Source organism: Trichechus manatus, unplaced genomic scaffold (genome assembly GCF_000243295.1).
Source record: "Trichechus manatus latirostris isolate Lorelei unplaced genomic scaffold, TriManLat1.0 scaffold00024, whole genome shotgun sequence".
Lineage (NCBI taxonomy): Eukaryota > Metazoa > Chordata > Mammalia > Sirenia > Trichechidae > Trichechus > Trichechus manatus.
In genome coordinates, this window is record NW_004443960.1 from 4,639,769 (window position 1) to 4,665,249 (window position 25,481).

The following is a 25,481-nucleotide window of genomic DNA, read 5'->3' on the forward strand; positions in this document are numbered from 1 at the left end:
AGCATCTCTGCCTCTGACTACTGTGCAGTGTTGTGGGGTCTGGATGGTCCCCCTGCCCCCCTAAGCATCTCTCCTGCCTCTGTTTACACAGATGCCTCCTGGTGCAGTTGGGGTGACCCTGCCCTGGGCTTCTCTGTTTTGGGGGAGCCTTGGGCCCTGCTGGGAGCCCTGGTGGTGCAGTGGTTAACAGCTTGGCTGCTAACCAATAGGTCAGCAGTTCTAATCCACCAGCCACCTCTTGGAAACCCTATGGGGCAGTTCTACTCTGTCCTGTAGGGTCGCTATGAGTCGGAATTGACTTGACAGCAACAGGTTTTGGTTTTTTGGGTCCCGCTGCTGGAAGTGTGGATATTCAGTTTGTTTTCCTACTGTGCCGTCTGTACACAAAGGACCGTTATGTCCACTCGGGCTGCTTCTTTGTGTAATGTCTCCACCCACTGCTGAGATACTGAGATGCTGAGACGCTGTGGTGCGCTGCCGTCTGCCACCCAGTTAAGAGAGGGGCAGTGGGCATTGGTGGTGGGGCAGTCGAGTGGAGCAAGCACTGTGGAAGAGAGTTTGGTGGTTCTTCAAAAAGTTAGACATAGAACCGCCATATGACCCCTCAATTCCACTCCTAGGTATATACCCCAAAAATTGAAAACAGGGACTCAGACACATGTAGACCAATGTTCATAGCAGCACAATTCACAGTAGCTAAAAGGTGGAAACAACCTGTGTGTCCATCCACAGAAGAATGGATAAGCAAAGTGTGGTCTGTCCATACGATGGAGTATCATCCAGCCATAAAGGCAAATGAAGTTCTGATACCTGCGGCAACATGGAAGAACCCTGAAAACATTACGCTGAGTGAAAGGACCCATATTGTATGATCCCACTTACATGAAATGTCTAGACTAGGCAAATGCACGGGACCAAAGGTTATGAGTGGTTACCAGGAGCTGGGGAGAAGGGAAGGGGAGTTATTATTTAAAGGGTACTGAGTTTCTGTGTGGGGTGATGACAAAGTTCTGGAAGTAGATGGTGGTGATGGTTGCACAACGTGCTGAATGTAATTAATGCCACGGAATTATACACTTAAAAATGGCTAAAATGGCACATTTTATATTATATAAATTGTACCACAATAAAATTTAAGGAAAAAAAAGAGGAGGGCATTTGGACTCAGGTAGGGGAATGGCCTTTAAATGCCAACCCATGCTGACCCCAAACAGCTCAGTCCAAACAGCTCAGTCGAGTGAGACGGGGCAGCACAGTGGGGGTGATGCATGCGGTACCCCGGCCCCTAACCAGACGCAGGATGGAATGGCAGAATCGGGGTGGAGTCTGGCTGCCAAAAGTCTCACCTCCAGCAGGGGGTCAGGGGGATCAGAAAGCGAGGGGGGCTGATGTCTACCAGCCACCTCCCTCATGCGGGGCACACGCCATGCAGGTTCTCTCTTGACTTCACCTCTCTGCTTCATGTCTCTGTTCTCTAAAGTGGGAACAATTAAGACGGCCGCCTCACCCTCCTGGCTGTTGGGAGGATTCCCTGGGTTGACATGGGCCCTCATCACCCAGTAAACACGAGCTCGTGTTGTTAACAGCCCTCAGAACAGCTCTAGAGGGTGGGAATTCTTATCTTTATTTCATAGGCTTCTTGGACAAAAACACCACCTTGGAAACTGGTTGGGGCCCAGGTGGCTATTATCGGGAGAAGGGGCACAGTGTGGCTGAGAACCATGTTTCAGAGCCAGGTCGGCCAGCAAGGCGAGGACTGCAGAAAGAGGTGTCTCCCTCTCATGAATTCCCTTCTCCTCCTCTAAGGGGACAAGCTGGACGTGGACTACATTGAGCGGTGCCTGGGCCAGCTTACACCCATGCAGGAGAGCTGCCTGATCCAGCTGCGGCACTGGCTACAGGAGACCCACAAAGGCAAGGTGGGTGCAGGGCTGGGCCCCTGGAGGAGCAACATGTAGACCTTCAGTTGCAGGTACTCAGGCACAGGCATCGGGGGTGGGCAGGAAGATGAGGTCAATACATTCATGGAATTAGCAGGACGGGAAACTTATAGTTTGCCCTATTTTTATCATATACTGTCTCATGTGGTGCAAATGGTTAAGTACCGGGCTACTAACCAAAAGGTTAGCGGTTCAAACCCACCCAGAGGCACCTTGGAAGAAAGGCCTGGCAATCTGCTTCTAAAAGGTCACACTCATGAAAACCCTGTGGAGCACAGTTCTACTCTGCACACATGGGGTCGCCGTGAGTCGGAATCCACTCCATGACAACTGGTTTGTTTTTGTTTTTTTTTTTCATGTATCCATAAAGGATCCCTGGTGGCACAGTGGTTAAGCACTCGGCTGTTAACCCAAAGGTCAGCAGTTCGAACCCACCATTTGCTCTGTGGGAGAAAGATGTGGCAGTCTGCTTCTGTACAGATTTACAGCCTTGGAAACTCTATGGGGGCAGTTCTGTTCTGTCCCACAGGGTCACTATAAGTCAAAATCGACTCGACGGCAGTGGGTTATGTATCCATAAGACATGCTTTGCTATCGCCTTCTCAGCCTTGGCAGTACTGACCTTGTGGGCTGGATCATTCTTTGGGGTGGGGGCTAGGGGGCCATCCTGTGATATTTCATACAGTCCATCCCTTGATTGCCTCTCTGCCTGTGCTTGGGGGAAAATCAGGTTCTATTCCCAGCCAAACGTTTTTGCAGCTGAGACAGGAAACTCGCTTTGTGCCCTGTCACCCACTGGATTAGGGGATACGATCCTATGGGTTTCCTCCTCTGTCCCCTCTCAGATTCCCAAAGACGGGCACATCCTGCGGTTCCTGCGGGCTCGAGACTTCCACCTGGACAAGGCCCGCGACATGCTGCGCCAGTCCTTGAGCTGGCGGAAGCAGCACCAGGTGGACTCTCTGCTTCAGACCTGGCGGCCCCCTGCCCTGCTGGAGGAGTTCTACGCGGGCGGCTGGCACTACCAGGACATAGGTGCGTCCTTTTGCCCGCGTAATGTACACAGCACCCCAGGATCACTGCCCAAGGCAGGCATTGTTTGCACCACCAGGGACTCTAGAATAGCTTTACCTGTTACCGTGGAGGAGATTCGGACTCATAGCGACTCTACAGGACAGAGTAGCACTGCCCCGTAGGGTTTCCAAGGAGCAGATGGTGGATTCGAACTGCTGACCTTTTGGTTAGCAGCCAAGCTCTTAACCACAGCACCACCAGGGCTCCAGAAGAGCTTTCAGGTTACAGAAAAGTTGCCAAGATAGCAGCGAGTTCCCACATGGACCTTAGCCAGTCTCCCCACGGTGCATAAACCTTATGTTTATTTCCACACTTTTGTGGTTTCTGTCTTTCACAGTAGGTGGTCCGAGCACCTCTTGGGAGCAGGCAGGTATTAATGAATGAAGCAGCCCTGATGGTGCAACAGTTAAGCGCTCGGCTGCTAACCAAAAGATCAGACTGCCGTTCGAACCCACCAGCCGTTCTGCAAGAGAAAGACCTGGTGATCTGCTCCCGTAGAGATTACAGCCCAGAAAACCCTATGGGGTAGTTCTACTCTGTCCTAAAAGTTACTATGAGTCGGAATCGGCTCAACGGCACACAACGACAGCATTAGTGAATGAACGAATGGATTGGGCCTTGGTGAGCCGTAGACTGGGCATCTCATTCTCTGAGGAGCTGACCTTTTCATCACTAGCTTTGAGCTGACCCTCTCATCCATACCCAAAACACCAAACTTGTTGCCATTGAGTCAGCCCCGACTACTATGAGCCCCATGTGGGTCAGAGTAGAACTCTGCTCCATAAGGTTTTCAATGGCTGATTTTTCAGATGTAGATTGCCAGGCCTTTCTTCCAAGGCACCTCTGGGTGGACTCGACCTTGCAATCTTTCAGTTAGCAGCAAGTCTGTTCACCGTTTGCACCACCCAGGGACTCCTGTGCACGTCCAGTAGGCAATTAATAGATGCCAAGGCTGTCTCCCCGCCTTGAACCCAGGAGGAGAAGTGAAAAGGGGTGGCATCAGGGATAGAGAGCTGGAGTCCAGGATGTCCCAGCAGTTCCCTTTTTGACATGAAGAAATTCACCCAGGCTCCCTGGGTCTGTAACCTCGGAGAGATTACCTTTGAGTCCTTACAGAGTTAATATGTTCCATCTTGCAAGATACATTCTTCACATAAAATCAGTTGCCATCAAGTTGATTTCGACTCATGGCAACCCCACGTGTGTCGGAGTAGCATTGTGCTCCAGAGGGTTTTCTTTGTTTATATAATTTATTTTTGTTGAAAATATGCACAGCAAAACATACACCAATTTAACAGTTTCTACGTGTACACTTCAGTGAAGTTGATTACATTTTTCAAGTTATGCAACTATCCTCACCCTCCTTTTCTGAATTGTTCCTCCCCCATTAACATACACTCACTGCCCCCTATGTTTCTTATCTAAACTTTCGAGTTGCTGTTGTCAGTTTGATCCCATATAGATGGACTTTAAAAGAGCACAATGCTCAAGACAGGCATTCTTTATTAGTTAGGCTAAACTATTGTTTGGTTTAAAGAAGACTTCAGGGGATATTTTTGGCTTAAGGTTTAAAAATCATCTCAGGGTAATAGTTTCGGAATCCATAGGGTTTTCAATGGCTGATTTTTTGGAAGTAGGTTGCCAGGCCTTTCTTCCAAGTCACCTCTGGGTGGACGCAAACCTCCAACCTTTTGGTTAGCAGCCAAGTGTTAACTGTTTGCACCACCCAGGGACTCCCTGCCTCTCTCATCAGTATCCCCTGAATAACCAGCCCTTCTCTCTGCTTGGCCCCATCCCCCTAGATGGCCGCCCCCTCTACATCCTTCGCCTGGGCCAGATGGACACCAAAGGCTTGATGAAGGCGGTGGGGGAGGAGGCGCTGCTGCAGCACGTGAGTGGGGCCATTTCTGGAGCCCCGTCGTGGCCAGGCTGGGCCTGCAGGAGGGCTGTCCGCAGGTGGGGCCACCATGCTAACACCTCCCAGCGCTGTCTCTACCTTCCAGGTGCTTTCTGTCAACGAGGAAGGCCAGAAGAGGTGTGAAGGCAACACAAAACAGTATGGCCGTCCCATCAGGCAAGATTCTGTGCTGGGAGCGAATTCCCCCTAAGTGATAAACACAGCTAAGCCAATTTCCTCACCTAGTTCTTAGAACAATCCAGTGAGGCAGGGACTGTTCTCGTCCCTGTTTTCATGGAACGGGAAATGGAGATTCAGAGGGGTGGAGCTCACCCAGTCACTGAGCTGGTAAGTGGCAGAGCTGGGATTTGTACCCAGCCATCTGGCTCTGGAGCACGTCTTCCACGCTCTCTGTATTTAGCAGTTAGCATCTCTTCAGCAATTGATAATAACAACCAGCTTTCACAGTGTGTGTGCTGTGTGCCAGGCTGGCGGGGGGCTTTACCTACACCATCTGATTTAATCCTAACAATGGCTTGAGGTGGGGACTGTAACTGTCGCTGCCACTCTCCTGGTGAAGAAGGTCAAGCTCCTTGCCCATGTCACACAGCTCTCGGGTGGGGGTGAGACTCGAATCCAGGTGCTCCGCCTTGGCATCCACACTATTAACTTCCTCACCATGTGCCCCATCCCACCCCACTCCTTCCAGCCCTGCCTTACTGAGCTGCCCCCTCCATCCGTCTCTCTGGGATTCTGGGAGGGTGTTGGGGGCGTGGCAAGAGGCAGAGCGAGGTGGCGTGAGGGGGCCGTCTCTGCCGTAGCTCCTGGACCTGCCTCGTGGACCTGGAGGGGCTCAACATGCGGCACCTGTGGCGGCCGGGGGTGAAGGCGCTGCTGCGGATGATCGAGGTGGTGGAGGACAACTACCCCGAGACCCTGGGCCGGCTGCTTATCGTGCGGGCCCCCCGCGTCTTCCCCGTGCTCTGGACACTGGTGAGAGCGGCAGCCAGGGTCGTGCCCCACCCTGGTGGAAGCTGATGATGGGCGGGGGTCCCTCTGTGAGCCGCCCTGGTGGATGCTGATGATGGCGGGGGGTCCCTCTGTGAGCTGCCCTGGTGGATACTGGTGATGGCAGGGGCGTCCCTCTGTGAGCTGCCCTGATGGATGCTGATGATGGTGGGGAGTGCCTCTGTGAGCCGCCCTGGTAGATGCTGATGATGGCGGGGGGTCCCTCTGTAAGCTGCCAACCCCTGTTGTTGTTGTTGTCGTCGTGTGCTGTCGAGTCCATTCTGACTCTTAGTGACCCTATAGGACAGAGTAGAGCTGCCCCCATAGAGTTTCCTAGGCTGTAATCTTTATAGAAGCAGATCACCAGGTCTTTTCTCCTATGGAGCCGCTGAGTGGGTTCAAACTGCTGACCTTTCGGTTGGCAGCCGGGTGCTTAACTGTTGTGCCCCCAGGGCTCCTTCCTCTCAACCCCTAGGCAACCACTAATCTACTTTCTGTCTCCACGAATTTGCCTATTATGTACATTTCACACCAATGGAATCATACAATTTGTAGCCTTTTGTGTCTGGAATCAAGTTTTCAAGGCCCATCCATGTAGCACAGCTGAGCGATATTCCACTGATGGATGGACCACACTGTGTTTGATCCCAGATGGAAAGTATTTTTAGCATCAGGCCACAAGCTGCCTGTTGATCTGGTTTCTCACTGCACCCTTGATGCTCGTGGGTGGGTTCAATAATGGTAAATGAATGAATGAGAGGCACTTAGCATGGTAGAGCAAGCATGAAACAGTTCAACAGTAGAACCATCTGGAACTGGGAATGGTTCAATGAAAAGAAAAAGCTTTCCAGCTCACCGTTTCCCCCATTCCAGATCAGCCCTTTCATCAACGAGAACACCAGGCAGAAATTCCTCATCTACAGTGGCAGCAATTACCAGGGCCCCGGGGGCCTCGTGGACTACCTGGATAAGGAGGTGATCCCCGACTTCCTGGGGGGCGAGTGTGTGGTGAGTGCAGTGGCTGGGGCTCCTGGGCTCTGCTGGTGGGCAGGATGGGTAGCCCCGGAGGCCTGTCATCTCCTCGGGGCCTCTGGTGCTAGGATTCCTGGGCCCTGGGGCTGCAGGACGCAGCCCCTGGAGCGCCAGAGTAGGGCTCTTACCTGGAGAGGGCCATCCTGGCTCTTTGGAGGACACAGCTTTATCTTAGGAGCTTCCCCAAACAGTGTGACTCCTTTCTGAGTGTGTGACCTTACGTAGGTTCTTTGAAACACAAGAGAGACGGAAGTTTCAGGAAACCCAGACACCAGGTCAGAGGTTTACCAGTTGCCATTGAATCAGCTCCAACTCATGGTGACCCCATGTGTGTCAGGGTAGAATTGTGTTCCATGGGGTTTTCAATGGCTGATTTTTTGGAAGTAGATTGCCAGGCCTGTCCTCCGAGGTGCCTCTGCATGGACTCGAACTTCTACCTTCCTGTTAGTAGCCGAGCACATTAACCAGTGCCACCAAGGACTCCACCAGAGGTTTACCATGCTTATTCCCTCTCCAAGGCGTTGCTAAGCAGCCGTCAGAGTTTACACGCTCGCTCCGTCCTCTGCTGCAGGGGCAGCGACTTCAATGTCCCAGCGGCCCTGGATCCAGGGCTGGTGTACCCAAAGGGATTTATCCCAAAGTACATCCACACACCACCTTGGGAGCATCAGGCAGCTGCTTTGGGGGTGGGGGGGTCCACACCCCTTTTATTGCCTCCCCTGGGGCTGAAAGACAGAGGGGCGGGCAGGTCCCTCTCTGTTCTTCTCTAATGGAAGTACTGAACAGCAAGCGTGCATAATTTCGGGGTGAAAAAAGGCTCTTCAGAGGAACAGGGCCAGCCTTGCCGCTCTCTCGCCGCTGGTTGCAATACATATGCACGGTCTATTTTTAGCAAGAGGGTCTGCAGGTCTCAGGTGACTGATCTAAGGGCAGTGGGCAGCAGCCTCACCTTGTTAATACTGGCATTTTCCCAAGTGAAAGGGCCGGCGGGGGGCGGTCCCTCTAGCAACGGCAGGGGTCTCCTGAGGGCCTGGGGATCCAGGATGCCTTTGGTTTGGGGAAGCCTGTATATTATAACAGCCCATGACTGTTCCATCCCCAACACGGAGGAGGGAACACGGCCCCTGGGGGGTGCAGTGTGGGAGAGGCCCCAGGCTTAGGCATCAGCCCAACAGAGGGGTAAGGACCATGAGCCTAGGGGTCTGATAAACCTGGGTTCACATCTTGGCCGAGCCCCATTCTGCTGTGTGATCTTGGGCAAGGGACCTGACTCTCTGAGCCTCTGTTTCCTCCTCTGTGAAATGAGAAGAATAATAGTGCTTACCCCAGAGGTAGTTCTGGGGGTAACGTGGCACCACAGAAGTCCGTCTCCCAGCTCAGTACAGGGGGCTGTGCTAAGTGTTGTTTCAGGGGTCACAGAGCACCTTCTTGGGTCAGGCCAGGCCCGGATGGCCCCTGACCTGACACCCTTTGTCTTATCTTTTGTTTTAATTTTTAAAAGTTATGGCAAGATATACCAAAACACCACACCCATAGAGTGGATTCTGACCAATGGTGACCCCATGTGTGTCAGAGTAGAACTGTGCCCCGCGGGGTTTTCTATGACTGTACCTTTTAACAAAATGTACCACTTTAACCATTTTTAAGTGTACAACTCAGCGGCCTAAAGTACACTCACATGTTGTGTAACCATTACCACTGTTTTCTGAACGTTTTCATCACCCCAAACAGAAACCCTGAGCCCCGTAAGCAGTAACTCCCAGTCCTCCTCCCCCAGCCCCTGTTAATCACCATTGTACTTTCCGTCTCTATGCATTTGCTTATTCTAGATATTCCACATTCGTGGGCTCATACGGTTCTTGTTGACACCCTTTGTCTTTGTCCCTCAGTGTAATGTCCCTGAAGGAGGACTGGTCCCCAGGTCCCTCTATCTGACGGAGGAGGAACATGAACGTGCCGACCAGTTGCGGCGGTGGGCTGAGACCTACCATTCGGCCAGCGTGCTCCGGGGCACCCCCCATGAGGTGCTGGGCTTGGCCTGGGAGGGCCTGCGGGGCTAGGGGGTGGCCTTAGGTTCCCCACATGCAGAGCCTGAAACGAGGATTCTTGTGCAAGTGACTGGGTGATGGACAGCACTCAGGCAGAGCCTACAAGGAGTGGGGCAGGCCGGGCGTGGGGAGGAATCTAAGCCTCTGCCCGGCCTGAGCCGGCGGGGAGCTTTGGAGTGTGGGCATCATCACAGAATGGCCGGCCTTGTGCCCAGGGAGCGGCCGACTGTACGCTGTCTCAGTCAGTCATTGGCTGTGGCCCGCCCCCAGGGTAGGGCAGAACCTTCCAAGCATTTCAGAGAAGTGACTCCTTTTGTCCAGAGCAGTTCTCTGACTGGGGAGCAGCTGTGAGCCTTAGCGGCCCACACTGAGGGATTGAGCATGTGGCCCAGGAAAGGAGACCTGGGTGGGCACCCCCAGCACCTCCTAAGGCTGTTTCCCCCATCCCAGCTGTCCTCCTCCTGGGGACATTCCAGAGGGAGACGAGGCGCTCGTCCTGGCCTGGACCCTCAGCCTGGCTGTCTCCGTTGCAGGTTGCCATGGAGATTCTGGAAGGGGAGTCGGTCATCACCTGGGACTTCGACATCCTGCGGGGGGACGTGGTGTTTAGCCTGTACCATGCCAAGCACACACCCACGCTGGGTCCCCGGGAGCATGGGGCCAGGGCCGGCGGGCAGCTGGTGGACAAAGGCTGGGTCCTGGGCACAGACTACAGCCGCGTGGAGGCTCCCCTCGTCTGCCGGGAAGGGGAGAGCATCCAGGTGCATGTTCTTCTGTTCACGTAGTCCCCCATCACACACTGCTGAGCCTCCCCTAGGTGCCAGGCTCTGGGGACGCAGCAGTGGACAAAGCAGACGAGGTCCCGGCCTCAGGGACCCTGTGGGGCAGCGAGGGAGAGAAACATACTCACCCAGCCAACGGGCACTCAGTGCTGTGTCGGAGATGTGCGAGGCCTCTGCTGAGAGGGGCGGCACCTTGGCGGTGGAGAGCACCAGCTCTGGAGCCTTGGTTTTCCCACCTGAGAAACGGGAATCATAGCAGTATCTGGTGTGTTGGTGCCCTAGGGCTGCCGTAGGAGTTCCTGGGTGGCGAAGACGGTTAAGCGCTTGACTACTAACCAAAAGGTTAGTGGTTTGAACCCACCCAGAGGCACCGCAGAAGAAAGGCTTGGCGATCTAGTTCCAAAAGGCCACAGCCTTGAAAACCCTGTGGAGCACAGCTCTATTCTGCGACACGTGGGGTCATCATCAGTCGGAATCGACTCCATGGCAACTGTTTTTTTTTTTTTTTGGCGGAGTGGGCTGTCGTAACAGAGTGCCTGGGTGGCTTAAAACAACAGGAATTTATCCCCTCTTGGTTCTGGAGGCAAGGAGTCTGAAGTCAGGGCGCTGGCAGGGCCCTGCTCCCCCGGAGGCTCTAGGGGAGGATCGTCCCTGCCTTTCTCCTAGCTGCGGGCGCCTCCTGGCAATCCCTGGCGTTGCTTGACTTGTAAATGCATCACTCCAGTCTCTGCCACCATCTTCTCCTCCTCCTCCTCGTGCTTCTCTTTGGGGTCTCAAATCTCCCTCTCCTTTCTCTTAGAAAGAAACCAACCATGGGCCGGGGGGTGGTTAGGGCTCACCCTAATCCTTGATTACATCTGCAAAGACCCTATTTCCAAATAAAGCCACCTTCTGAAGTTCAGGGTGGGCATGAACTTTTGTCATTGTTGTTGTTGGGTGCCGTCGAGTCCATTCCAACCCATAGTGACCCTGTGTACAACAGAACGAAACAGTGCCCAGTCCTGCGCCATCCTCAACAATCCTTGTTATGTTGAAGCCCATTGTTGCAGCCACTGTGTCAATCCATCTCCTTGAGGGTCTTCCTCTCTTTCGCTGACCCTCTGCTTTACCAAGCATGAGGTCCTTCTCCAGGTGCTGATCCCTCCTGATAACATGTCCAAAGTACGTGAGATGAAGTCTCACCACCTTCACTTCTAAGGAGCGTTCTGGCTGTACTTCTTCCCAGACAGATTTGTTCATTCTTCTGGCAGCCCACGGTATATTCAATATTCTTTGCCAACACCGTAATTCAAAGGCATCACTTCTTCTTTGGTCTTCCTTATTCATTGTTCAGCTTTCCCATGCATATGAGGTGATTGAAAATACCATGGCTTGGGTCAGGTGCACCTTAGACCTCAAAGTGACATCTTTGCTTTTCAACGCTTTAAAGAGGTCTTTTGCAACAGATTTACCCAACGCAATACGTTGTTTGATTTCTTGACTGCTGTTTCCCTGAGTGTTGATTGTGGATCCAAGTAAAATGAAACCCTTGACAACTTCAATCGTTTCTCCATTTATCATGATATTGCTTTATTGGTCCTGTTGTGAGGATCTTTGCTTTCTTTATGTTGGTGCAATCCAAACTGAAGGCTGTACCATACTGAAGGGGATACTATGCAACCCCGCTGCACTATCCCATGCACAAGTCGTGAGGGTGGGAGATTTCCCTAACCATCGCTGTTTCTACAGGGTTCAGGTAAAATCCAGCATTATCAGACCGGAAGGATGAGGGCGCTGCCCTGATGGAGAGGGGGGCACCATTCATCCCAGAGGAGGGCCTGTGGGAGAAGGGGCTGAGGGCTGGGCCAGGTGAGGGTGGGTGAGAGAGGGCTGAGGGTGCAAATTTTAAGATGGTGCTCGCTCTCAGGGTCAAGTGGTGCAACCTTAAGTTTCAGGCCTTGTCCACTCCCCCTGGTCTGGTGTGCAGTAGGCCCACCCAGGGCCAGACCTCAGGCAGCTGTGGGAAGGTTGGGAGGGTGACTCACCTTGGCTTTCAAAGCTCTCCTGGTCCCCTCATGGTGACCCCATGTATGTCAGAGTACAGCTGTGCTCCACAGGGTTTTCAGTGGCTGACTTTTCAGAAGTGGATTGCCAGGGCTTTCTTCCCAGGTGCCTCTGGGTGGACTCGAACCTCCCACCTTTCAGTTATCAGCAAGCACTCTAACGGTTTGCACCACCCAGGGACTCGGCACAGAAAGCAGGGCCCACTTATCCACATTCGGCCTGGGAGCCCACAAAGGCTCAGCCCCATCCTGGGCCCTGGGCCCAGGCGGACAGAGACTCAGGCAGCTGCTGTGTTCCAGGGCTCCCACGTGGCCCGCTGGCCTGGCGTCTACCTGCTGCAGTGGCAGATGCACGGGGCGCCCGGCAGCGTGGCCTGCAGCCTCCCCGGCGTGGACGATGTCCTGACAGCCCTACACAGCCCCGGCCCCAAGTGCAAACTGCTCTACTACTACGAGGTGCTCACATCCAAGGACTTCAGGTAGGAGGGACGAGGGACAAGGACACCCCTCCATGCCAGGCCGACACATTCCTGAGCACCCCACCTGCTGACTGAATATCCAGATGCCCAGGCCCTTCATACAGTGCGCTGTGAGCCTGTGGCAGGGGGGCCTGGCATAGGAGGGGGGCGTGCAGGAGGCTTCTGGAAAGGCTTTCTGGAGAAAGTGACATTGGAGTTGTTAATTGCCACCGAGTTGATTCCAGCTTCTGGCAACCCCATGTCTGCAGAGTGCAACTGCCCCATAGGGTTTTCAAGCTTGTGACTTTCAGAAATAGATTGCCAGGCCTGTCTACCACGGTGCCTCTGGGTGGGTTCCAACCACCAACCTATCAGTTAGTGACTGAGTGCTTAGATTCAGCAGGTCTGGTGTGGGGTGGAGACGCTACATTTCTAGCCAGCTCTGGGTGATGCTGATGCTGCTGGTCCCTGGACAACACTTTATTTGTCGTTGTTGTTGTTAGGTGCCATGGAGTTGATTCTGACTCATGGCAACCCCAGGTGTGCAAACTAGAACTACCGCATAGGGTTTTCAAGGCTGTGACCTTTTGGAAGCAGATTGCCAGGCCTTTCTTCCAAGGTGCCTCTGGGTAGACTTGAACCACCAACCTTTTGGCTAGTAGTTTGTGCCACTGAGGGGTTCCTACACTTTGCTTAATGAGGCCCTAAAGCTCACTGTCCAATGTGGAGCTAACGAGCCACATGTAGCAATCTAAACGAGCAATCAGGACAAACAAAACTGAGCATTCAGTTCCTCAGTACCACATTTCAAGTGCTCGGTAGCCCCGTGTGGCTCATGGCTGTACATTGAACAGAGCAGACATGGAACACGTCTGTCATTGCTGAGTTCTACTGGGTGGTGCTGCTCTGAAGTTTGGAGTAGGAGTTAACCTAGCAAAGGGGCAGGGCAGGGAGAAAGTGCTTTGACAGCAGGAGCAGCACGCGCAAAGGTCCTGAGGCTGGAGGGCAGCCAGGCATCAAAGGAGCTGCCAGAAGCCCGTGTGGCTTGATGGCAGAGAGCAAGAGGGGATGGGGCTTGAGGCTGGTGGTGGGGCCAGGGACTCTTCCAGGCTGTGTCCAGGTCAGTGGGAAGGCCCTCATCGGTTAGAGCTCTCTGTTTGGGGGTGGGCGGGGGGGAAGGGCTGGAGCTTCATTTCTCATCATTGCTCTCTTGCTTCTCCCTCTGCGCTTGGCCTGGCCCTGGACCGTTACCAGCCCCGTGGTGTGAGCCCTGGGACCTCATTTGTAGCGTCAACAGCTTTCCCTCTGCTGTGGCTCGGCCCCAGGGCTGTGTCACCACCAGCAGGTAACTCCGTGCCCTGCCTGCCTCCCCAGGGGCTCCATGTCCAGCCTGGAATCCTGCACCAGTGGCTTCTCCCAGCTCAGCGCGGCCACCTCCTCCTCCTCCTCCGGCCAGTCCCACAGCAGCTCCCTCATCTCCAGATAGCGCCTCACGTGGCCATCTGGAAGTGTCCAGAACCAGAATCCAGCTGGCTGCCAGGCCTGGGGCCACATGGGCTGGTGACCCAGATCTAGATGCTGTCAGAGTCACGGTGTCTGGAGCCTGTGTGCCATGTGAGCCTCTAGGTCTGGGATCTTGAGGCTGCAAGCAACAAAACTGTGTAATGAAGATCCAGGGGGTCGCTGTGACCACTGTCGGTCCACCTGGGTCTCAGAGCTCAAGTGACATCATCAGGGCTCGCCCTGCTCCCCCACCTCTTGCTCTGCTTTCTCCTGGGTCCTCTTCATTCTCAGGCAGCCCTTCCCCATGCAGGGGACCCCTACTACCACTAGCTGCCCTCCCCACCAGCTCAGCTGCAAGAGAGAACTTCTCTCTCCTGAAAGTTCCAACCAATGTCATGTCCCGGAATTGAGTCTCAAGCAGCCTGACTGGGTCCCCCACGCATTCCCGAGCTAATCACAGTTGCCAGCAGAATAGAAAACACTGATTGGCCGGCAACCGGGTCATGTGACCAGGGTGTGTGACAGTAATTGGCCAGCCTGAGTCACATGCACACTCCAGGAGGCAGCCATGTAGACTGAATGGGCAAATGGGTACTCCAAAGGAATATTGGGGTCCCCCTCAGAAGAAGGGGGAAAGGGTGCTAGGCAGGCAAAATGGCAGGTGTTCACCATGGCATCTGATTCTGTACTTGATGCCTAGTGTCCCAAGATGTGGGTGGTTGAGCAGTTACATGAGCAGAGACTCTGCTTCTGTGGGGAGGAGTCCACCCTGAAGGAAAAGCCATTTCCCAGTGCTCTGCTGGGCAGGCCTAGCTCTGAGCACCCTTGATCTGAAGAGGGTGGGGGAGGCCCAGGGTCCAGGCAGTGAAGAGGCGATTCAGGCTGTCCCCACACTCCTCTGCAGGCTAGCAGTTTAATTACAACTTTTTTGGTTGTAAGTCACAGAGACCCACCTCCCAGTGGCTTAAACAAAAACAGGGTAACCATTCATTGGTGCATGTAACTCAACAGTCTAAGGGGCCTTCAGGTACAGCTGGATCCAGGCTCCAGCATGGCATCAGAACTTTCCTGCAGGAGGGATCCTGAGACTTTGTTGACTCTTCCCTGGGGCAGATCTAACCCACAGAACCAGCTCTAACATTGACCTCAACTTTCCCTGTGTTCTTAGATGGGAGAGTCTTGGGTCTCCTGGAGACCTGGGGACCTTTTCCCTTCATTTTCTGGGCCCTAGAAGAGGCAACAGATCAGAGCTCCCCAACTGGCAGCCTGTGGTCTGATCTGCCTACTTTTAGTATGTTTTTTTGTCTATAGGGCGATCTAAAAAATTGGGAAATTTTACTTCAAATTCAGGATTTCCAGCTGCTCTTAGGCATTTGGGGGTGTTGGTAAAATGAGGCCACCATTTCTGCATGAAAGTAACCAGCTGCGGCCTTAGCACCTGTGCCTCTGGGTGGACTGCCCCAGTCCCCACCTCTCTCTATTGCCTCATGCCCAGCCCACGTCACTCATATCTGCCTGCAAGGGAAATACAGCTCCATCGGCAGCCTGGGCTTCAATCTGGGGGCTGAGGGCTCAGTATTACTGTTATCTCTGTAAGCTTGGAGTTGGGGGCTATCTGTGGCCAACACCCAGAGACCCTGGGCCTTGCACAGTGGGTGCATTTACACCCACAGGGATGGGGCTCGTCAGCTCATCACAGGCCCAGCATTATGGGATGAGGAGAGCAGGGCTTCCGTACCAACCTCAACCCAAACCCCAGAGCAGACGCCGTTCTTTTTAGAGACCCTTCCTTCCTGCAGGGAGAGCGCCTCATCCAACTTCCTGTTGGCTCTCCGTGTCTCAGGTATATGAACAAAACCCATTACTGCACCCTGCATCAAGGTGTGTAATCGTGTGCGTGCATTGTGCGCCTGCAAGAGAGCGAGAGAGACTGGAGGGAGACATTCTCAAAACTAACTGTGCCCACATCATGGGACGTTTATGGCTGAGAGCAATTTGTGATGTTTTAAATGATCTTTCCATGGATTTCTAGCTTACAGAAAGGAGGAAGAAGCCGTTCCTTGACTTGGGATTTTAATCGGCTTTTGATAACTGGGGGAACCTGGATCTCTTGATTCCAGAGAGGGGGGTCTGCCATCATTGATCCAGTCTTAACGATGGATGAGGAGTTTCAGGCCCCCTTGGCACTCCTCTTGAGAGTTCTCTCTCCCCTTGGGAGAAACCCACTGACACCGGTTTACGCCAAGCAGGGAAGGCACTGGCCCCTGAAACTGGGAGGGCTGAGTGTGCTTCAGGTATGGTTGGATCCAGGAGCCCAAGGTCCTCAGGGCTCAGTCTGTCATCCCCGCATGTTTGCACGCTGGCCTCATTCTCTCCTTCATCTGGTGGCTCCCAGCAGCCCCAAGCCTACAACCACATGGCTCACGACCTCAAAGGCAGAGAGATGCTCTCTTCCCCATCTCAGATCTCACGGAAAGGCTCTGATTGGTCCTGCTTCAGTCACGTGCTTATTCCTATGGCCCGTATTGGCCAAGGGGCCAGGGGTCCTATGACTGACATTCCTCCCAGAAGTGACAGTGGAATCGGGGAGGGTCAATCCCCCAATGGACAAGGGGAGCTGAGCCACACCACCAATAGATGCCCATTGTGGTGTCTGCTCTGGTTCTCCTCCCATGCTGGGGGTCTTTGTGGCCCATCAAAGCATCAACAACCCCTTCCTCTTGCCTTTGGAAGGCTTGGAATTACAATGGCAAAGGAGGGGCTGCCAGACTTTGGGCTTTTTGATACCCCCACATCCCAAGGGCCGGAAGGTCCTTGGGTTGCCTTCTTTCCCCGTCTCGCTCATGGATCCATTACGGCCAGAACAGCGGTAGCAGCAACAACTGCTAGCTACAACCCTTTGCCCAGGCGCCATGGTGCTGAGGAGCCTGGGACTTGAATTTAGACGGGGTGGCGTTCGAACCTCAGCCTTCCTTTCACTAGCTGTGTAATCCTGAGCAGGTGATTTAAGCTCTCTGTGCCTCAGTTTCCTCATCTGTAAAATGGGGGTAGGAGTGCCTACCTCATTGGGTTGTAGTGGGACTAAGTGAGATAGTGTTTGTGAAGTCCTTAGCACACTCAGTAAATGCCAGCTGTTTTCCAATTACGTAATGCTTCTCATCCAAAGATTCCAGGGTCTTTCCCAAGGATACTTGTCATTGTTTTTCATGAGACAGAAGGGCTCAGAGTGCTGTGTAAGTCCGGGGAAAAGGGGGTGTCAAGCCATTATTTCCCTCTTAGTTGGGTGACCAGTCAGATTCTCCCTTCCGGAAGGAGCTGGTGTTTTTTGGGTAAATCCACTAACCCAGGAGAGCGGTAATCTGGCGTTTTCCCTACCAGTTAGAGAATGTTTTCTTCACAGACTGGAATAAGGGAAGTTTCAGACTTTGTTCCCGCTCTGCACTGCCTGGCATTTTTTCCCCTCTGTGAAATTAATTGTTCAATGAGAGTGGTGTACTTCTTTTCCACAAAGTCTGTTTCAGCTGGTAAAACGTGGTATTTCTTGCTTGCCTGATAATTTGCTCCAACCAGAAGCATTAAACATTTTAGATTTGGATATATCTCTCATCTACTTCCTGAAACCCTGGTGGTTTTCCTGGGCTTGTTCAAGAATGTCTTAGCTGTTGTTTAGAAGGCTCTAGAGCATTGTCAGAGAGCCTTGTTGGTACAGTGGTTAATAGCTCAGGTGCTAACCAAAAGGTCGGCAGTTCGCATCCACCAGCCGCTCTTTGGAAGCCCGATGGGACGGTTCTACTCCGTCCTATAGGGTCGCTATGAGTCGGAATCGACTCGATGGTAACAGGTTTGATTTTGGTTAGCACGTTGTCAACAGGGGTCAAGAACTCGCTCTTGGTGGTGATGGTGGTGGTGATCTTATTACGTATAAAGCACAGATATATGGACAGAAGCAGATTTACAGACAGACTATCAGTGATATTCAAATTTAATTGTGAGAGGTGTGATTAGGAAGAAAAAGTCAAAAGGTCCATGAAAACGAACAACAACAACAAACAAAGAGTTGCGGTTGTGTTGACGACGCCTCATGGCAAACTGCATGTGTCACAGGAGAACTGTGCTTCACAGGATTTTTGATGGCTGATTTTTCAGAAGGAGATTGCCAGGCCTTTCTTCTGAAGTGCTTCTGGGTAGACTTGAACCTCCAATGCCAGGGGTGGGGAGGGGAATGATTAAAAACAAAAGTTGAGAAGCATTGCTCTCGAATAAGTTTTCCATTGAATCAGCTCCTCAAATAACCGCCCAGCCATCTGCTGCTACAACCACTGTGACTTTCTGCGCCCACACAGATGTCACCAGGAGCAGCCTCCTTCCCAGAGTGGTGCCAGATTGCCTGCAACGGGATTACTCAGCCCCTTCTTTAAAACGCAGATCCCTAGGGCCCACTCATCGCTGCTGACTGGGAATTTTAGGGGTGAGTTTCTGGAATCGTCTTTCCAGGTCTCCATCTTTCCTGGGCCACCCTGCTGTTTGACATCACTGTCCCCTGGGGTTTACGGAGTCTGGCCTGGAGTCCAAGGACAGCATAGTGCTGAGACCCTGTCCAGGGTACCGTCTGCACTTCCTGTGAGCGCTTGACAGAGGGGACGCTGGCTGTGACACAGATCACGTGACCCTTGGAGCTGTGGGCCAAACACCATCATTTGGGTGAGGAGAGGAGGTGTGGTGCCTTTGTGTGCTGGCGTAGGGCTACTTGTCTCCCCCTGTTTACACCTGTCTGCACCGGTTTGTCTTACTCAGCCCTGCCCATCACATCCAATCCAGCCTGAGGAGCGGACCCTCACCGGCTTGGATACCATACAGTCATCTCCCACCAACGTCCGCGGTTTCAAAGTAACAGCTGATGCGTGGGTGCAGCCATCAGCGCGAGACTGAGCCGCCTGGGGCGGGCGACCAAGAACGGGTCACTGCTGACGCGGGTCTCAGCCAGGAGCACGCTCCTGGGGTGTGGGCACAGAGGGCACAACGTTCCCCAGAGGCTGCCTCTGTGACAGGTTCTTCCTCTGGGGAGGCTGCAATTGGGCGAGCTGCGAGGCTGGTCTGCAGCCCCCGCGGGAGATGGGGCAAGGCCTGGAGGGAGCGGAGCTCTCGGGATGCCTGGAAGGAGAGGAGCTGGGAGCTCTCTGGGATGGCTGAGGCCTGTGCTTCAAGCCTCTCCCCAGCCCATCTCCCCCTCTCCTCCCTCCAGCGCCCTCCACCCTGCCCTAGGGCATTTCTGAGGAATGTGGGTCTCCAACGAGCACAAACTGAAACTTCTGATTAACGGGGTTTTCTGCAGCCAAGATTTTTCTGAGACTGAGGATCTGATGAAAGTTGTGGACACACACACACGCACGTGCCCCCGCACACTGCGCCCACGCATGCGCCCACACGCTCACTGCGCCCACGCACGCGCCCACGCTCACACTGCGCACACGCACGCGCCCACGCACGCACTGCGCACACACATGCGCCCACACGCACTGCACACACGCATGCACCCACGCACACACTGCACACACACACACTGCACACACACACACACACACACACACACACACTTCCATTTCCACATCAGGTCTTTAAAGAGCCCCTGAAAGCCCCCCCATTGACCCCAGGATTGAACCTTTTTATGGGGTCTTTCCCAATGCTAAAGGAGCCCTGGTGGGGCAGTGGTTAAGTTCTTGGCTGCTAACCGAAAGATCGGCGGTTTGAACCCACCGGCTGCTCTGCGGGAGAAAGAAGTGGCAGTCTACTGCCATAAAGATTATAGCCTTGGAAACCCTATGGGGCAGTTCTACTCTACCCTGTAGGGTTGCTATGAGTCAGAATTGACTCAATGGTAGTGGGTTTGGGTTCGGGACCCATGCTACAGTTTTATAAGCAGCTGAGATGTGTGGATGTGGGAACTGCCCAGCACACAGAACTCTTGGCCACGGGGCTCCGGGTCTGGCCCTGAGACTTCTGACCCACATTCTGTGCCCTCAGCCAACGATGAGCAGGTGCTGATAGATCAATGCGCCCGCTTCCTTGCTCTCAGGTGCTACAACTCTGGGCATGCTCTAGACACTCTTCCAGAGGCCCACAGCAATGGCCCACTCACTAATGCATCCTGCGCAGCTGCCTTCCCTTCCCGGTCTCACTCGCCCACTGCCCTGTGTCCTGGAATGCACCTCAGATGAGCTCCTTGCGCTCACATCCTTGTCTCAGGTCCTGTTTCCAGGCGGAACTCAGCCTGAGACACGGCTGTTCCTAAAGGAGAGGGACTGGATGTTGGGCACGCAATAATAGCTATCCCTTGCTGTGGAGTCAATTCCGACTCGCGGCAACCCCAAGAGTGTCAAAGTAGAACTGCACGCCATAGGGTTTTCAATGGCTGTGACCTTTTGGAAGTAGATTGCCAGACCTTTCCTCCAAGGTCCTGTGGGTGGATTAGAACCTCCAGCCTTCCCGTTAGTAGCCAAGCTCATTAACCATTTGCCCTACTGAGGGACTCCTTGATAGATAGCCCTATGACAGATTAAAAACAAAATCCACAGGGCCACAGGGAGGATGAGTGTGGACAGGGGCAGACTACCCAGGAAGTAGTGAAACTCATGTGAAACTGTTCACTACAGATTAGTAAGTAAGCACAGGTAAGCCTGTGCTTACCTTGCTGACTGGATCATCCGTCCCTGTCAGGGATTACAAATGTGAAAAAAGGCCTCGATTCTGTAGGAAGGTGCTGTGGAGTTGGGAGACAGACAGATGCCAGCCATCCCTAGAAGCAGAGTCTTTGATGTAGTGGAAAAATGTGAAATTGTTCACTACAGATCTGGTAAGCAAGGTAAGCACCGTGCTTACCTTGCCTATTGAATAATCCGCCCAAGTGTGGGCAGGACTCACACCCTCTGGTACACCACGTCGGACCCTCTGAAGGCCTTGCAGTGCTCCCTCTGGGCCTGGAGTCTGTGAAGCGGATGCACAATATTGCAACTTTTCCAACTCAGCTGCCAGCACAGCAGAGGACAGAGCTGTCCCCTGCACAGGTGGGAGTCTTCAGGGTGATGGTTTCCACAGCCTGTGATTGGGGCTGCTGCCTGAGAACCCTGCGGGGGACTCCCCCATCCCTGAGACTGAGATTCAGTGGGTCTAGGTTGGGGCCCAGAAACCCGCCATTGCAGAACATTCCCTGGGGGAATCGAGTCTGTTCCGAGTACGGCTGCTGAGACTTGTGACCCACATCCTGTGCCCTCAGCCAACGATGAGCAGGTGCTGGTAGGTCGGTGCACCTGCTTCCTTGCTCTCAGGTGGTACGACTCTGGGGCATGCTCTAGACACTCTCCCAGGCTTGGAACGGCTGGCTCTCTTAGGAGTACATCAAAGGGATGGATAATGGTCTGAAGTTCTGTGGCTATTTCCTGCCCCTGAACTTGGGGGAAACCATCAGAGCGACCAGGGGCAGCTTTATTCATTAAAAGAGCGCAAAATACACAATGAACTTTTCTGGTGGAGTTTCAACATAAAGTCCCCAGAGGAACATGTGGACATGGTTGTTTACATTTCTGGAAGAGTGAATTAAAACTTGAAGCATTCACAACAGATGAATGGATAAACGAAAAATATGGTCTGTCCATGTACTGGCATGCTATTCAGCTGTAAAGAGAAATGGAGTTCCGATTCATGCTATGACACGGATGACCTTTGAAAACATCACACTGAGTGAAATAAGTCAGACACAAAAACACGCAGATTGTATGACCCTCCTTATGTGAAACATGTCCCAGTATACCAGCTCTGGCTGCCAGACCTCTCTCTGTGAAAGAGAAACCAGAACTCTGGAGTTGTCAATCTGGATTTTTAAACCTTGGTAACTAATTTCCATTTTATAAAAATACTGTGTGGTTAAACCTTAAACCAAAAATATCCCCTGAAGTCTTCTTAAAACCAAACAATAGTTTAGCTTAACTAGTAAAGAATGTCTGCCTTGAGCATTATGCTCTTTTAAGGTCTATATATAAGATCAAATGGACAACAGTAACTTGAAAGATTAGATAGGAACCTTACAGGGGAGTGAGTTTATGTTAATGGTGGAGGAACAACTCGGGAGGGTGAGAATTTCATCAGTGTCACTGACCCGTACATACAGGAACAGCTGAACTGGTTTATGTTCTGGTGTATATTCTCAACCACCACAACAAAATAAAATTAAAAAAAATACCGTGTAGGCTAAATCCATGGGGCCCTGGTGGCGCAGTGGTTAAGAGCTTGGCTGCTAACCAAAAGGTTGGCAGTTTGAATCCTTGGAAACCCTGTGGGGCAGTTCTCTGTCCTGTAGGGTTGCTGGGAGTCGGAATGGACTCAGCGGCAGCAGGTTCGGTTTTTGGTGTCGGACTAAATCCTCGCTGCTCACGGTGTGGCCCACGGACCAGCAGCATCAGCATCACCTGGGAGCTTCCCAGAAATGCAGCATGTCAGTCCCAACCCCAGACTCTGCATTTTAACACAAGCTCTGAGTGATCCATGTGCCTGATCATGCCACGACACGGATGAACCTTGAAAACATCATCCTGAGTGAAGTCAGTCATACAAGTTGGAGAAGCACTGGGGTACACAAAATACACCACGGAACCGGACGAGGCTTTGGGCTGCCCGTGTCTGACCTCTGCCGCAGGAGTGTCAAGATTCAGGTTAAGAAACCCCACCTGTTACGACCTCCAAAACCAAAACCAAACCCGTTGCCATTAAGTAGATTCTGACTCATGGCGACCCCATGTGTTACAGAATAGAACTGCTCCATAGGGTTTTCTTGGCTGTCATCTTTACCGAAGCAGATCACCAGGCCTTTCTTCTGCAGCGCTGCTGGATGAGTATGAACCACCACCCTGTGAGCAGCCGAGCGCAAACTGTTTGCCCCACCCACAGAACCTGTTAAGACCTCCAAGGGCCCCAACGTCCCTGACTCAGAATTCCGAAACCACCTGCTGGCTCCTTTTATTATAACAATTTATTCAGATGATAGAAAACCCTCTCGATGCAGGACAAAATAGGTCTGTGAATGTGGTGATTCTCCCATCCCCTCTGCCCGCATCCCTTCTTCTAAGGAGCGTGCTACTTAGGAAGTAGAATTCTAAGTTGGCAGATTCAGTGACGAGGTCAGGAAGGCTGAGACTTGTCAAGGGGGCCGGGTGGTATTTGCCACTTGGCCATGATTTGGTCACCGGGAGGTTGGCCGCCAGCGGCCCCTTCTCCAGCAGGCTGGAGCCTCTTTGGCACGGGGGCAGGCCCTGGAGGACAGGCCTCACAGGCAGCAGACACAGACAGGGGGAAGGAGGCAGAGTCTCTCCAGGGAGCACGGTATTGCTGGGGGTGCATGTCCCCAAGCAGGACAGGTGCGGGGCTGAGGCACAGGGGCCACTGGGATGCGTCCATGCCAGTGGCCTTGGAATGTCCCCTGCAGCCGCTGGAGCACGTGGACATGGTCTTCAGGACAGACCGTCCGGGCAGACTGAGGCTTCAGTCCTTGAAAGGGCCGTGAGTGTCTCCCAGCTGCTCCTTCTCCGCTGCTGGAGCTCCCCGTTCACCTCCCGCAGAGGGTGGTAGACGTAACCGCCGTCCAGGTGCCGGTTCCGCTCCGTCCTTGAGCCTCGGAGTAAGGTCACGTTCACTGCCATGCTCAGCAGCAGCAGGAACACCAGGGTCAGCGTGAGGACCAGCCAGGTGGTCCTGGGGGGCAGGAAAGAAACACCCAACAGGGAGGGGGCTGGTTAGGCCAACCTGGGGCTGGGGGCGGGCCCGAGGGGCTCTTTCCACCCACAGTCAGGGGCCTCCAAGGACCACACAGGTGTTGTTGACGAGCAAAAGGGGCCAGTGGGGACTGCAGCTCCCTCTTGATACTCAGGGACCAGGGACAGTTAATACATGCACGCAGGCCTGCTGTCACCAGGCCTTCTGCTATTTCAGTAGATTGTGGAGCTGCTGTCCAGTGGGCCCCTGACTCATGGCGACCCCATGTGTTACACAGTAGAATCGCTCCATTGGTTTTTCTGGGCTGAAATCTTTATGACTCACGGCGACCCCATGTATATCTGCTTATTCCAGATATTTCATAAAAGTGGGATCATATAATATTTGTCCTTTTGTGACTGAATTATTTCACTCAGCATAATTTTGTTTCTTTTTCTTAAGGGCTTCTCTTGAAATAAGGCCCTGGGTGGCACATGAGGTTTGCTACTGGCCGCTAACCCAGAGGCTGGCGGTTTGAACCCACCCAGCAGCTCCGTGGGAGAAAGGCCTGGCGACCTACTTCTGAAAAGTGAATCACTGAAAGCCCTGTGGAGCGCAGTTCTACTCTGACACACATGGGGTCACCCTGAGTCTGAGTCGGCTCCACGCAGCTGGTTCCCTCTGGCGGTTGCTGAGGGGTCCCAGGTCTGCAGGGCAGAGGGCCTCGGTGTCTCTCCCGGAGAACTGAAAGCCTGGAGCACAGTGCCCTGGGGCCTTGGGTGCAGCGCGGCCCTGAGCCTCCAGGGTCTCTGGCAGTCAGTGACATATGCAGCCCCCCTGCACCGCCAATTACCAGGGCAGAGTCTCCAGGTAGGGCCTGGGGTCTGCGTTTGTGAGGCGCTCCCAGGTGACATCTCTAGGCCAATGCCTGGCGGCTTTCCTGCACACCTCCACCTGGATCCCGCCTCTGGGGACTGGGCCACCAGAGGTGAGAACCCCAGAACACAGGTTCTCAAAGTGGGATCCCAACCAGCAGCAGCAGCATCACCTGGGACCCTTCGAAATGCAGGTTCTCGGGCTCCACCCCAGACGTGCTGATGCAGAAACTCTGGGGTAGGGTGAGCCCGCCAAGGCATCAGATTGGAGCACCACCGCCCCATCGCAGTGCCCCAGCTTGGAGGTGCCCCCTGAGAAACCTGAGCTCCCCAGGTCGTGGCATTCCTGCACCACGGAAGGAAGTCGGAAGTCGCAGTCTGCGGCCAGGAAGTGAAGTCCTGGGCCTCCCCTCTCGGCCCCCAGGGGGAGGGTGGGCCGGTACTGCAAGCCTCAGCTATGACTGTCCTCAGGCTAAATCGGACAACCATCCCTGGGCGCCTAACGCTGCCTCCCAGCCTTGCTCAGTCTCCAGGCAAGGCCAGCCTGGGGGTGGGGGGACCGCTCTGACCGGTCTCCCTGGAAGATAACCTACCCCGTGAAATACGAGAGTTCTCTTGCCCTCAGGGTGGCTTCGGGTGATGGAAAACACCGATTCACTGGAAAACAGAGAGAGTGTCTCAGGGCCCAGAAGGGGGAGCTGCCCTCACCGCCCGGGGTCCTGGTGGGGGTGCGGGCTGCCCTCACTGCCCCAGGTCATGGGGAGGTCTGCCCTCGCTGTCCCAGGTCCTGGGGGAGGCTGCCCTCACTGCCCCAGGTCATGGGGAGGTCTGCCCTCACTGCCCCAGGTCCTGGGGGAGGCTGCCCTCACCGCCCCAGGTCATGGGGAGGTCTGCCCTCGCTGTCCCAGGTCCTGGGGGAGGCTGCCCTCGCTTTCCCAGGTCATGGGGAGGTCTGCCCTCACTGCCCCAGGTCATGGGGGAGGCTGCCCTCACTGCCCCAGGTCATGGGGAGGTCTGCCCTCACTGTCCCAGGTCATGGGGGAGGCTGCCCTCACTGCCCCAGGTCATGGGGAGGTCTGCCCTC

At 53.8% G+C, this 25,481-nt stretch overlaps 2 protein-coding genes across 2 annotated transcripts in view; one reads left to right on the forward strand and one right to left on the reverse strand.

Annotated features, from left to right (window-relative positions):
- Positions 1-13,767, forward strand: part of SEC14L5 (SEC14 like lipid binding 5) — a 42,583-nt gene extending 28,816 nt beyond the window's left edge. The window contains exons 6-15 of the mRNA XM_004373231.1: positions 1,807-1,919; positions 2,786-2,975; positions 4,817-4,905; positions 5,018-5,088; positions 5,733-5,904; positions 6,793-6,927; positions 8,841-8,975; positions 9,533-9,760; positions 12,124-12,302; positions 13,656-13,767. Of these exons, the coding sequence (XP_004373288.1) occupies positions 1,807-1,919; positions 2,786-2,975; positions 4,817-4,905; positions 5,018-5,088; positions 5,733-5,904; positions 6,793-6,927; positions 8,841-8,975; positions 9,533-9,760; positions 12,124-12,302; positions 13,656-13,767 (1,424 nt within the window). The remainder of the gene's footprint in view (positions 1-1,806; positions 1,920-2,785; positions 2,976-4,816; positions 4,906-5,017; positions 5,089-5,732; positions 5,905-6,792; positions 6,928-8,840; positions 8,976-9,532; positions 9,761-12,123; positions 12,303-13,655) is intronic.
- A 9,545-nt stretch (positions 13,768-23,312) lies between these two features.
- Positions 23,313-25,481, reverse strand: part of NAGPA (N-acetylglucosamine-1-phosphodiester alpha-N-acetylglucosaminidase) — a 13,331-nt gene continuing 11,162 nt past the window's right edge. The window contains 3 exon segments of the mRNA XM_023728359.1: positions 23,313-23,368; positions 23,371-23,522; positions 24,991-25,054. Coding sequence (XP_023584127.1) covers positions 23,313-23,368; positions 23,371-23,522; positions 24,991-25,054 — 272 coding nt within the window.